General features: G+C 33.3%; 5 protein-coding genes across 5 annotated transcripts; 1 reads left to right on the top strand and 4 right to left on the bottom strand.

The window, feature by feature from the left end:
• Positions 1-6,054: 6,054 nt before the first annotated feature.
• Positions 6,055-6,491, bottom strand: MONOS_10293 (uncharacterized protein; the record flags this gene model as incomplete). Its single annotated transcript, XM_067862732.1, has 2 exons — positions 6,055-6,142; positions 6,196-6,491. The coding sequence occupies 2 exons, from the start codon at positions 6,489-6,491 to the stop codon at positions 6,055-6,057; spliced, it is 384 nt and encodes a 127-aa protein (XP_067734021.1).
• Positions 6,492-6,835: 344 nt separating this feature from the next.
• MONOS_10294 (uncharacterized protein) lies at positions 6,836-7,734 on the bottom strand (the record flags this gene model as incomplete). Its single annotated transcript, XM_067862733.1, has 3 exons — positions 6,836-7,035; positions 7,289-7,459; positions 7,614-7,734. The coding sequence occupies 3 exons, from the start codon at positions 7,732-7,734 to the stop codon at positions 6,836-6,838; spliced, it is 492 nt and encodes a 163-aa protein (XP_067734020.1).
• A 317-nt stretch (positions 7,735-8,051) lies between these two features.
• On the top strand, positions 8,052-8,330 carry MONOS_10295 (uncharacterized protein; the record flags this gene model as incomplete). Its single annotated transcript, XM_067862734.1, has 1 exon — positions 8,052-8,330. One exon carries the CDS (start codon positions 8,052-8,054, stop codon positions 8,328-8,330), a length of 279 nt encoding a protein of 92 aa, XP_067734019.1.
• A 2,025-nt stretch (positions 8,331-10,355) lies between these two features.
• On the bottom strand, positions 10,356-10,865 carry MONOS_10296 (uncharacterized protein; the record flags this gene model as incomplete). The annotated part of the gene is made up of 2 exons (XM_067862735.1): positions 10,356-10,633; positions 10,697-10,865. The coding sequence occupies 2 exons, from the start codon at positions 10,863-10,865 to the stop codon at positions 10,356-10,358; spliced, it is 447 nt and encodes a 148-aa protein (XP_067734018.1).
• Positions 10,866-11,487: 622 nt separating this feature from the next.
• Positions 11,488-11,995, bottom strand: MONOS_10297 (uncharacterized protein; the record flags this gene model as incomplete). Its single annotated transcript, XM_067862736.1, has 2 exons — positions 11,488-11,602; positions 11,733-11,995. The coding sequence occupies 2 exons, from the start codon at positions 11,993-11,995 to the stop codon at positions 11,488-11,490; spliced, it is 378 nt and encodes a 125-aa protein (XP_067734017.1).
• Between the last annotated feature and the right edge of the window lie 1,332 nt (positions 11,996-13,327).

Raw genomic sequence — 13,327 nt, 5'->3', positions numbered from 1 at the left:
TGATAAATTTCTCGGATCATTTTCTGTAAAAAAAAGAAACTAACATGATTATGAATTTTTAAATTTTTTTCATATTTTATGAGTATAAATAATTTTCGATGTTGAATAAAAGTTTTTCGATGTTGTTTTAAACTTTTTCGATTTTGTATTAAAGTTTTTCGATGTGTCAAAATTTTTTTGAAAAGTTCCTTTTGTTTATTATTTAAAGAAAATAAAAATTTCATATTTCAATTAATTTTCTGTTATCTCTCATGAAACTTCACAAAAATGGAAATAATAACATTGTCAAGATTTTTTTTATAACTGCAAAATTTGGTGAGTGGAAATAGAAATTTGATCGAAATATGAAATTTTTTATTTTTTGAAAATGAAACAAAAGGAACTTTTCAAAAAAAATTTGACAATGTTGAATAATTTTTGGTGTAATAAATAAAAAACTTTGAAATTCAATTTGAAACATAAATGGATATTATCATATTCTTAACAATTTTTTTTAAAAAAAAGTGAAGTTTGTATATGTGTGATATTTTTTTTACTTATTCAAACTTTTTCATTTATCAAATCAATGGGATCTAATTGAAACATAGTGATTTTTTCGCCTATTCAAGAAGTCTTGAAAAGCGCATATTTTATGTTGACCTGGGTAATTATTATTGAAATCATAACTTTTTTCGGGGAATCGATTTTTCAAAGGTTGTTAGCAGTCGGGAAGAGATTTTGAATTCATGTGAAAAATACATCTCAACAATTTTTTAAACAAATGTATGAGCTGATATAAATTTGACTATCTCTTGAATATGTCTCTTCACTTTTCAGTGCTCATTCACTTTTATTCGAGGAAAATTTTCGAATCGAAAATAATGTTTGAGAAAATATGGGACAAAATATTTGACTTCAAGCATTTTCATTGAAAAATTATGCACTTTAAATGAACTTTTTTGTTATCAAAAAAATTTTAAAAAATGGGTTCATTTTTTGAAAAACATGTGAGGTCACAAAACATTTTGTTATTTCATCAATGATGCATGATACCGGATATGAAAATCAAATTCATATGGAAATCTGATTAAGTTTGATAATGTTATTAGGAAAACAATTTTTTTATGCTTTGTGCATAAAAAGCTTGAAAGTCCGAATTTTCCCCCATATGATTAAAAAAACAATCCCAACTGTTTGAAAATCAAATGTTTTTATCAAATAAAAGATGAAAATGTTTTCAATAAGCCTTTTAACTTTTCATTGTTCATTTCGTTGATAATCAAGGGACATTTTTGAGCAGAAAATTTTGAATATTAAAATATGATTTCAAAAAGTATTACAGACCTCAAAATTTTCATTTGGACCATGCATTTTTGAATTTCTTTTTAACATTTTAAGTGCTTGCAAATTTTGAAATTTAAAAATACTTTTTGTATATTTTTGAAACCATATTTTTTCTGTCAAATATTTCGGTCAAACTATTTCGTTTTGAATGATATTTTTAATCACTTGAAAGTGTCTCTTCTAATCAAAAACAGCTCTATCTTTCATAAAAATCAATCATTAATTTTTGAGACAATTGAAATGAATTTCTCATTTCAATGATAAACATATGGGGATAAATTCAGTCTATTGAGCTTTTTTTTCATAAAGCTTTGAAAAATTGCTTCACTCATAACTTTATTTCGCTTTCTCAGAATTCAAAAAATATTTGATTTTCAAATCCTTAAACAGGCATCATTGAAATCAAATTATAAGCTATTGTGTCATTTCACGAATGTCAAAAAATGGACCCATTTTTATTGTGTTTTTGATCTCAAAAAGTCAATCAATAGTGCGTTATTTTTCAATGAAAATGCCTGAAGAAAAATATTTTTCCCCATATGTTCTACGACAATAAATATACTTTACAATCAACACACCGAAAAATGTTTCGATTTCAAAAATAATCACGATTATAAACATTAAAACATGTGATTATTTTTGATTTAATATTTTACTTATCAGAATTTTCGAATTAACAATTTTTGTGAATCCTTCCAAATGAATCGAATGTTTTTTCATTATTATCAGAAATGATGTTCTCTGTCTTTCCACAGCAACAAACATTCGAAAGATGAGATTTTGAAAGCAAATGATACTTTTTTGAAAATTGTTTTGCATATTATTATCAAAGAGAAAATTACACCTTCACTGATTAGAATATATAATTTCAAAAATGATCATGCAACTGTTGAATAAAATAATATGTCAATGTGGGTGATTCTTTTTGAAAAGTCACAAATGTTTAATTTTCATTAAATCAAAAATTTCATATTTTGATAAATATTTTGTTAACAAATATTAAACTTAACTTAAATGATATCCATTTCTGGTTAATCATATTTCAAACATTCTTGAGGAGATTTGTGAGCTGAAACAGAAATTTGAGCAAAATATGAAATTTTTGATTTAATGAAAATTAAACATTTGTGACTTTTCAAAAAGAATCACCCATGTGATTCATTCTTTCACATTTAACATGACATATATTAATTATTCAATAGATACAATGCAGATTAAATTGGATCATTTGAATTAAAAGAGGTTTTTTTAATAACCGTATGTTAATTTGAATAAAGACCACTTAATTCAAATAAAAGGCCAAAAATTTAAAATCAATATGAGATTTTGAATTAGAAAAGATCATTTTAATTAATAATCATTAGCGGAAGTATTGAATTTTTTGAAAACTTTGTTTTGACTTTTGTTTTAATTGTTGCAAATTCAAAAGTTAATTTTTCATAATTTTTTGGAAAAAATAGTTGTTTTCATATTCATCAGATAATTCTCATATAAATTGTTTTTCAAACTTCTTGACAAATATGTTGTTATAAGCTTTTCAAGAAATAACAGTCAATAATCTTGTTGTTATCTCAAAAAAATTTTTTTAAAAACAATTCAATAACTTCTGTTTGAAAAGAATGTCAAATATTAATATCTTTTCATCAGAAGGAATCAAATAAAAAAACATTTTGAAATAAAAGTTTATGAACAAAAAATGAACTCCTTCATAAGCAAGGATAAAAGTGTCCATAGAAAAAGAAAGCAGAAATCAGAAATGAATAAAAAATCAAATTATCACCTTTATTCATTACGCAAATTATCGTCTCAGAAATGAACATGTTTTTTAAAGAACAAAATGCCGTCAAGCACCTTTTATCATTTATTTAATCAAATAAAATAATCGATGTGAGGTTCAGCAAGCTTTCAAAAATGCTTCGAAAAAAAATGCATCGAAAGGGCTGACATGAAAAACAAATCATTATAATTGAAAAAATACTTGACAGATATATATATCCTTCATACACTTTCGTTAAGTGATTCTTGTTCATCAAGGTTTTAAATGAAAATGTTGGTGATTATTTTTGAAATCGTTCCTTTTTTCGGGGTGTTGATTTTTCGAAAATTGTTAGTTTTTTCAAAGAAGATATTAATTAAAAAGAGAAAAAGCTTGATAATTGTTTTTAAAAACAAATGGTTTTTCCTAATCAATAATTAAAATGCATTCAATAAGCTCTTTCATTTTAAAAAAAATTTTATTTGATATTCAAGAAATATTTATGCACCTAATTTTTCGAATGAAAAAATATGATTTCAAAAATAATTACCCATGTTTCAAATAAAAAAATTATATATATTCAAAGATATATCGAGATCGAAACGATCATCAAAATTTTAAAAAAGAATAGATTTATTTTTAATATTGAATGAAAATATTTGCACAAAAGCATGCAATTTTTTACTTTCAAAAACTTTTCATCGTTAATGAAAAAAATAATGTTAAAAATTACTTGCAAAAAATATTTATTATAAAAAAATTACAATCATTCCTCTTTTAACATTTGATCTTCAGATATATGTCGAAAAATATTCAAACTCATATTATTTGGAGGCTTTCCTTATCATTTTTCTTTCCATTCTTGCCCTTGCATTTATTTCTTGAATCTATTTTCTTTCCGTTTCTTTACTATTTGAAAATTCTGAAACTTTTCAAAAAAAAATTACATCATCTGCTTCTAAAGAGTTGTTATCGATCACAATGTTCGTGAGCTAGCATGCGATCTTTGCATCAGCTGCAAAATCTTCTCGTGGACCTGTGTATTTTTCTGACATTCGGAGCCATAATCTTTTCATTCGACAGAAAAACCACTCTACAGGAATTCTGTGTTTTGCAACTTTCTTATTGAAAATTTCCACTTCTTAAGCAGTCATAACGCTCATCCCTGGTTTTGTGAATAACATTTCTGATTGAGTTGAAGAAGTTGCAACTGATGCAGGAACGATGAAAAAATTGTCTGCTGGAGGAGAGATTGATAAAGATGAAGAAGCAGAAGGAAAAGATAATAATGGAGAAACAAATAAAGACATAAATGAAGGTTGAGAAGAGAGTGAAGGAGGTTGAGGAGAAGAGAAAGAAGAAAGCTGTGTTGAAGAGAGAGAATAAACCGATTCAGATTCTGAACGTTTGAATTCTTTTTCATTCAAAGTTTTGTTTGCTTTATGAATTCTTTTGATGGGAGTTATTACGTTGATATCAATGAAATGGCCTTGATGCCCCTTATCAGCCATTATTGGCCAACTTCCATTTTGATTGTGCACTGAATTTCCTAGCTTTTCTTCTTCTTCTTTTTTTTTTTTAGGTATTCAACATACCTATGCTTGCCACTTTTGAAAAGGGTAACGTCATGAACACCTCCAGGAACTGATTCCGAAACAAACAACTCTTTGAATGGAGGCCAGGCTGATACTGCAACTTCTATTTTCATGCTGTAAGCGTAGTGGTGTCCATCAAACAATTGCCTTGCATCATCAAAGTCTCCAACTGGAACTGAGCATCTGATTGTGGTGGCATCAACAAGTTAGGCAACAGATGGAAATTCTTCGGAAATGAACTTTGGAGGTCTGGGCGGATTTTTGAAAATCTCGTCCAACACTTTAAGCAAATATGGCCTGATCTCTCGAATGCTGTTGCTGGCCATTGTTTCCGATAATCCAAGAAAACCTGCGATGCCTTTAATAGTTGTTTTGCTTGATAACCATTCTAAGAAACAACCAATTGATCGTGAATGGAAAGAATTTTCTTTTGCCCTCTTTTCGAAACTGTGCTTATGTGAGATGAAATCAAATTTCCCTATTCGATGACTGTTTCTTTTGATATGGGTGATTTTTTTTGATTTCATAAAAATTAACGAAGTTTGATCAAAATATTTTTTCATTAAGGGTGGGGTTGAATAGAACATATTTTTGTTTCAATTTGCTAAAATATAGTTCAATATATTATCATCATTAATTATTTGTTGATTTTAATTTCTTTCCAATTGTTTTTATTTAAAATTTTGAAAATACATTAAAAATTTTTCAAAAAATCTCGAAAATATGATTAACAGAAAAAAACAAAAGTTCACTGGTTTGTATAACAAATAATAATTCTAACATTATGCAATTTATCAATTTCTTATAAAAAATTAGTTTTATGATGTTATTGCAAAGTAAACTTCAAATTGATATTGAAGATCTTAAAACATTTATTGAAAATGAACAATTTTCAAAAATTAACATCGAAAAAGATTTTAGTTAAACAAGATATTTATCAGATATACAACAGTTTGCTGTTTGTTTTTGTTTAGAAACAAAAAATTCTTTAAATTAGTAATTCTTATAAATTGATCAAACAAAGAAATAGAAAAATAACAAAGAAAATTATAAAAATTGAATAGAAATTTGTCAATTTTGGATTTTAACACTAAAAAAGCTTCTATCGCACGAACATCTTCATCTTATTTTCCTCCCTTCGTTTCTCCGTTGACTCTCCATATTTCTCCCTCGTCTCTTATCCATCATCCAGATATCCACACCCGATGCTCCTCTCCTTTTTTCGCGACGCTCCTTTTCCATACGGGCTTAACAAAAAAGCTTAGCGAATGCAATGGTTGATGTAGCAGAAGAGCGTACGTCTCTCGAAAACTACTCCCTCGCCTCTTCATCATTATCATATCCGTTTCTGCATCCACTTCATCAAAACTTTAATTCCTCTCAGTCTCTACCTCTTGGCTCCCTTGCAATTCCCTCGTGGCTATCTGCCCATCTGCTCTGGACGGCTCCGCTTCTCTGGCTGGCTTGTCTGCCCCAGATCAAAGAACAATAATCGTTTTTCACTCCTCCAATAATACAAACATTGTGCGCTTATCCAACTGAGCAGCTCTTGTGTTAATTTGGAAAGGTGATGTGCCTTTGACTGCGCTTCTGAGGCATATGTGTTCACCAGCTATGTGAGCGAAGAGTTTTCTGAGGGCGGAGTTGCAATGGTGTTCCTCAACTGCGAGAAGTCGTAGCTGCACTTGTCCGAATGCATCCTCAACTTCTGCTTCGTCTTGAATAATGTATTCATGGGAAAGGAACTCTTTCTCCGATGCTCCTCCATTCCTGCCCAAATCAACTAGTCCCTCTTTTCCTTCGGCTTCACTCAGCATTCTTTCGCTTGAAACACGTCAATCTGCGAGTTTGACTTCTCCCACACAGACCCCAACCCCGATCTCGATTTCAACAAAGTCACCTTCATCACATTCTATTGGGATTACCAGATATTTGTCAATCAAGACATCGGCTCCTCTGCGCATCATTGCGGCTCCCCGCTTGCCCCCTGAGCCCCACCTCCGCAGATGTCCTCCGTATCAAAAGTTTATTTTGTATTTCCAACATTCGAATCATATCTGTCTCTTAATGTCTTGTTCCTGCTCATTTATCCTTCGCCAACTCGCTGATGTAATATCTCACAAGCTGCATCCTCATTTGCTATCACATCTTTTCCCATTATTCATACTCCTTCGCTCGCTCTTCCCTCTTCTCCTTCCTCGTCGTATCTCTTGCTGTGTCCTCCTCTCTCCTTTCTCCTTCCGATAAGCATCTTCACCTCAACCACATACTTCTTTGTGCTTGAAGAAGATATCTGAGCCTCTTCCAATCCGATCTTCGTGCTCTTCCCAATTCCTGCGTCTTTCTCTCCAACATCAACATCTCTACACAAAATGCTGCTTCAATCGAATTCGCTTTTTATGGTGAATCCTATAGTTCAGCACAGCATCTTATCTCAACGTATATCGCAATTGAAAGCGGTATAATTGTTCTTATTTATCTTTTTGGAATTAAAATATCAGAAAGTCACTTCAGCTTGATGCACTCCGTCTTAACTACCATCTTGATTGGAAACCTTATCAACAACATATACGAATGAAACAGCAGCATGTCTCCAGTGTATCTCAAACTGCACCTTTCTCCAAAAGAACTTCTACATTCTTTGGGAGCGCAGTCGCGTTTATCCATTGATCTATAGCTGTACTCGAGACATGCTCAATATATGGATTCGCTCTGCAGCTGCCACAAGTATCCATTGGACACTGCATCTGATTCATAAGAGAGTGTCTGTGAATGAAGAGCCTTTCTGATTCATTACAAAAGAAGAACAGCCGAACATAGTCTCCGCAGAAACACTTGCTTGTATCAACTGCTGTAAGTTCACCAATAGCCCCGTCTTCCCTAATAATTAATCCGCTTGCAAAAACATCACCTCCTTCTCGCTGTTCTCTCATTATTACCTTTCCCTGGAGAGGTGATGGCATGCTCTCCCGCACCTCCTTGTGGCTTCTCAACCGCTAATGTTCTCTCAACAGTATCATATCTCAGCGCACTTCCACATTCTTCGTATCTGTGCTCCATAACGCTCATGAAAAAGAAGCAACAGATAGAATGATTCAGATATTCAACGTATTCCTTCCTGCCACATTGTTTCCTGTTCTGGTTCATCATCTTCTTCTCCTCCAACTTCTCCCCATTTCCATTTAACTTCCTCATTTTTTGAAATCTCAGCAATTTTCACTTACCAATTTCCATTCATCATATCCTGTCTAAACGAAATTTTCTATCTCTTTATCTTTATTCTCTTCATTGACTTTTCAATCTTCTTCTCATTTTTAACTGTTTTTTTTCTTCAGAAATACCCTTCTTCTTTCTTTCTGTAATCATCCCATATAAGGATGAGGAAAAAAAAAGAAGAAATCCAATCAAATGAAGTGAGAGATGATAATGAAAAAGTGGAGATATATGATGTTTATGCACACAAAGAAGATGAAATACAAGAAGAAGAAGAGGAGGTAAAGGAGGAGGAAGAAGAAGAGGAAGAAGAAGAGGAAGAAGAGGAAGAAGAAGAAGATTATGAAGAATATGAAGAAGAAGAAACAGAAGAGGAGGAAGAGGAGGACGACGACGAAGAAGAAGAGGAAGAAGATTGGTGGCAGTCAAAGGAGGTTTTGTAATGAAAGTGATCGAAGTTACATTTGAACATGTTTCATCTGCTGCTTCTTTCTCCACATCCGAAGAAGAGGAAGCAAAAGAGCAAGATATTTGGATATAGCAACATTCAGTTGCCTCACAATCAACTGGCCGTGATGACGATTAGAATGAAGATGATATAAAAGAAGACAAAATTTTTGCTGCTCCGTTCTTTCAGCAGCCGCTCCTTCAAATTGTTCAGATTTTGACGAATAAATTTGGTCATCCAATGATCCTTCTAAAGATTCTGAGGTTTTCGTGTTTGGGTATTGTTCTCAGCATCTTCTTCCTTCTCTTTCACTTTCACTCTCTTCTTCTTCGTTTCCTTTTCTGACTTTTTCAAGTTCTTTGTTAATTTCTTTTCTAAATTTCTTTTATAACCTCCTTTCATCTGCATTGATGGCAATTTACCTCAATCTCCCTCATTTCCTAGACCTCCTTCATCTTCCAAATCATCATTTCACCTCTTCATTTTCTCCTCTTTCTGTCCCTTTCGATCTGAGCACTCAACAAAATGAATCAGAATTCTTGTGATTATTAAAAAATAAGGTTCATCTTTCCCTTTTGTCTCTGGCTCAATAGAACTCTTCATCTGATAGCCAGCCCAACTTCTGTGTAGATGAAGACATGCAGAATGGGAAGAAAGCAAACCAAGTGGAAAAGCAGAGGAAAGAGAAGAAGAAGAAGAATAAGTAGATTGCTGTTTATTCTGTGCCTGTGAATGAATACGAAGATGCAGTTGAGAATAGCAGAAGAAAACAAATGAGTTAATGGAAATTTGCACAAAGTTACCTTTTTTGTCACTTAATGTATTAATCAAACGAAAATGTCTCCGTTACAGTCATTTGTTTCCGTCTTTCATTCGTCTCGCTTTATCTTCTTTTAAGCTGTTTTTCTTTCTGTTCTCAAAAAGAAATGAAATATTTTCCTTTATATTTTCTGCAGTTGCACCTATTTTCAGCTTGCAATAACGGTGCAGGTGGAGGAGCGAACGAATAATAAACAGCCCTAGCAGATGCCAACAAAACTCGCGGTTAATAATAACTTCTAGAATTTTTATAGAAAATTGTATTGCCGTTTAAAAAATGCTGTTGTTGACGTAATGTATGCTTCTGCTTCTTCTTTTTTTATCATATTTGGTGCGATTTTTCCTGATTGTTCGTTTAGTGTTCTCGTAATCATCGGAATCATCATACATGGCGTTTCTTTCTTCTTACATTAAATCATATTTCTTTTCCTCATTTTCTTCATTCATTTCTCCTTCTCTTTCTATTTCTCTCCCTTAACTCGGAGTAAATTCTTGATCCTTCATCTTCATCTGCAAATTCATCTGTTCTTCATTTGATCGATTGAACAGCAAATGGGAAGATCTGAACGTAAAACAACGCATTGCTTCAAATTCAGTCGAAATTTACAATACAAATTGGATAATGCATCAGAGATGATGATATAATGGAATGGGATGTGGAAGAAGAAGAAGAAAAAGAAGAAGAAGAGAGAGGGAAAGAGAATGAAGAAAAAGAAGTTGAAATCGAATTAGATTGGCTTTTGTATTTTTCGCTGTTTTTGTTTTTGTTGTTGTCACATGCGTTGTGAAAGACAACATGCAGGAGTGTGTTAATAGCACACAGCATCTTCTCCAGCCCCAGTCTGATAGGCATAATCGATTCTGCATTCTTCAGATATATGATGCGGTATTGCACAGTGAAAGAATACTGTTTGTTTTCTGAGTCGTCTTTGATGGATAATGGATGGAAGATATCAGAGATAGAGGGAAGAGTTAGGCAAGGAACAACAAGAATAAAAACTGGATTGATTTGATGGAAGTTGGTGAACCAGTGGGTGAGCAGAAGATGCTTCAGGACGGAGCCAGAAAACGGGAATTTGAGGTGTCTTGACTGATCAATGGTTGAAGCAATTAAATTTATGTAAGCATTGTTTTCATCATATTCGCTCTTTCTTCTTTTGAAGTTCTTTTGATTGAAAGGTATCTTCTGAAGAATATTCACTCACCAGCCCTGTATTGGCTGTAAGTTGCTGAATTCTTCTGATAGAGTCGCTTGATCAATCTTGCTGTTACCAGAAGAAGAAGAAGAAGAAGAAGTTGTAGAAGCAATTCCTTCTTCCTTTTTCTTCTTCTCCTCTTTCTCTTCTTTCTCTTCTTCTTCTTCTTCTTCTGAATCTCCTTCTTCAAAGCGCGTTCTATTCCTCCACGCTGCATTCTCCTTCTCATGCTCCACACCTGCCTGCTCAAAGTTATTCTCCACAAGTTCACATCTCACCAGCTCTTTTAACCAGTGCACAAAACGCGTTAAGTTTTACCGCTCAACCAGATGCAGCGTCCGCACACTCATCACATACTCAAGTCGGTTGATCAGACGAAGACGATGGCCTCCATAATGAGGAGGAGGAAAAGAAGAAAAACCTGAATTTTGAGACTTATGTGAATGAATCTTAGGCTTCTCAGGTGACTTGAATTCTTCTTTCTCATCTTCTTCACTGCTTTTATCTGATAACATTTCTTCAGAATCTCTTCCATTAATTGTTGATGTATTCTCCTTATCGAAGAAACAGCTCTTCCAAAAATGTTTATGCTTGATAGAATCGTTTGGGATGGTTGCTGAATGAAGAGAGAAGATGCGCCCAGTCATTTGTGGTGAAATATGTGTGTGGAGAACAAGCAGTATAGATCACTTGGCTGGATGAAGAATAAAAATACGAAGAAGAAGATTCTTCGCATTTATTTGTGTTAGATTTATCGAAACTTGCAAGTGATGATGATGATGACGTTTATCTTTTGTTGTATGTTTTGTGATAAAAATGCACTCTCTGTTCTTTTTGCATTTTTATCCGTTGCGTACCCTTCGAATTTCGAAAAGTCAGTCCTTTTTCAGTTTTTCCTTTGTTTCCCTTCTTTTTCTCTCCTTTCTACTCCTTCTCCTTTTCCTTCTCATTCTCTTCCTCTTCCTCTTCCTCCTCTCCGTGCGGCCCATATCGAATCGACGGTGCACACACTACAAAGTTGCCTATTGTGAACTCACTTGTCTGCATCATCAGCGAATGTCGCACTTGATTCGCTCGGAAGATGCAGATTCAGCCAAAATCCATTCGAACATCTCGTTCTGCTGATTGCCTTGCATGTTATGGATAATCTGAGTCATCTGTAAAGTCGTTTGCTTCGTTGTTTTCTTCATCTTTTTCATCTTCACTCGCTTCATAGAAGGAGTCCGAATAAGCAGATCGATGGAGAGAATTGCTGTGTAAAGAAAAAGAAGAAGAAGATGATGATGTATTCCGATGATTTCTTGGATCTGTGTCTGCATTCGTGACGAATTCCGTTTGTGTTCTTTTTGCTTCGCCTTCTTTTCTGTATTTTGTTCCCAAACATCGCATCAGGCCTGTCTTCAATTGCTTCTTTGATCACCTGCTCTCTAAAATAGTTCGATTCTCCACAGTCAAATTCTTCCTTCCGCAGCTTGCTCAGCTCATCATTCATTTCTTTCTGTCTCTTCTGTTTGGCATTTCTGTTGTGTTTGTGCCTTTTTTCTTCGGAATCACTCGTTTCTCCTTCTTCTCTTGTATAATCTTCATATTCATCATCATCTTCTTCTTCTTCTTCCTCTTCTTCCTCTTCTCCCTCTCCCATCATATTTCTCATAATCTCTCTCTCTCTCTCTTGCGTTCTTCATCATCTTCCCTGCAGCCTCTCCTCTCTGCGGCATGTTCGGAAAGATGCTGTGCTTCCTCACTGCCACGTTTTCCTCAAACACTCCAACAACCGCACCGCTCACGAAACATTCGGTGGAAAAACGAAAAGTCGAATCGAAGCTTATCTCCAGTTCAGTCTTCATCACAATCAGTGCCTTAGAAGATGTGTTTTCTCTGGAGACAGTGTTTGCTTTTGTTGAGGAGGAAGAGGAAGAGGAAAATAAGGAAGAAGAAGAAGATCTGAGATATGGATTTGTCTCATTTGAAGAAAAAGGAGAAGTGCATTTATGAGGTTATTGAAGATCGAAGATTTTAAAGATGAATGCAAATTATTTTCAATGGAGAAATTCAATGAAACGTTATTTCTAATATTTTTCTTCCATTTTTCATGTTCTTCTTGTTATAGTGTTCACCAAATTCATCATTAATTCTTCTTAATCTTCTTTCTATCGTTAATGCTAATAAGAAACATGCGACAATTCCTTTTTCCTCTTTTTCATTCCATCTCTTAAGCTTTCAATTCCTCTTCTTTCACAAAAAATCGTCTTTTCTCAAAAACTAATTCTTTGCCAAAGCCCAATTCCAGACATCTTCGAAATTTCTTGAATTTCGTCTGCTCGTCTTTATTTGTTCTTCCCCACTTTTCTTCTTCAAAACCGCCTAATTTCGAATTCTTTCAACATCCTGAATAAAAAAATAACAATAATCACTTCAAAAAAAAAAAAAAAATAACAACAGCAAACCTTCTAAACATTTTTATAGGCAATTTCAATATTTTATTCCGTTGGCATCTGTTTCCCTCCAATAAAAATTCATAATTCCTTTCGTTTTCAAATATTTCATCATCTGATTCGCTAATCGTCCTTTCCAGAAGTCATTTTTCTATTAAATCCATCGATTTCTGTTTCTTCTGAAAAATGTGAAACTTATGTATTTTCTTCAATTTCATCTTTCTCATTGAAAAATATCCTTGTTTCTCGTCTGAAAATATCATCTCCAATTCCCTTCCCAATCCCTTCATCCTGGACACTTTTCGTATGAATTCGCTCTCCCAATTCCATAGCCACCCTGCACAATGAGATATAAAGCTTTTATTTATTTTCATTCTTTTCCGACTATTGCCCTGAAAGAAACACAAAAAATGTTAATAAGCAGATATTCATATAAAGAAAAATTAATAAAGACCAAACTGCCCTTCAACTGTTTTTTGCCAAACAGCTTCGTTTCCACAGCCATCATACAAATATTTTCAATTAAAACAAAGAAAGAACAC

The sequence above is a fragment of the Monocercomonoides exilis genome, assembly GCF_001643675.1.
Source record: "Monocercomonoides exilis strain PA203 chromosome Unknown scaffold6-2077815, whole genome shotgun sequence".
In the NCBI taxonomy this organism is placed as follows: Eukaryota; Preaxostyla; order Oxymonadida; family Polymastigidae; genus Monocercomonoides; species Monocercomonoides exilis.
Note: the sequence above shows the minus strand (reverse complement) of the source record. Positions and strands in the feature narration are given on the sequence as shown.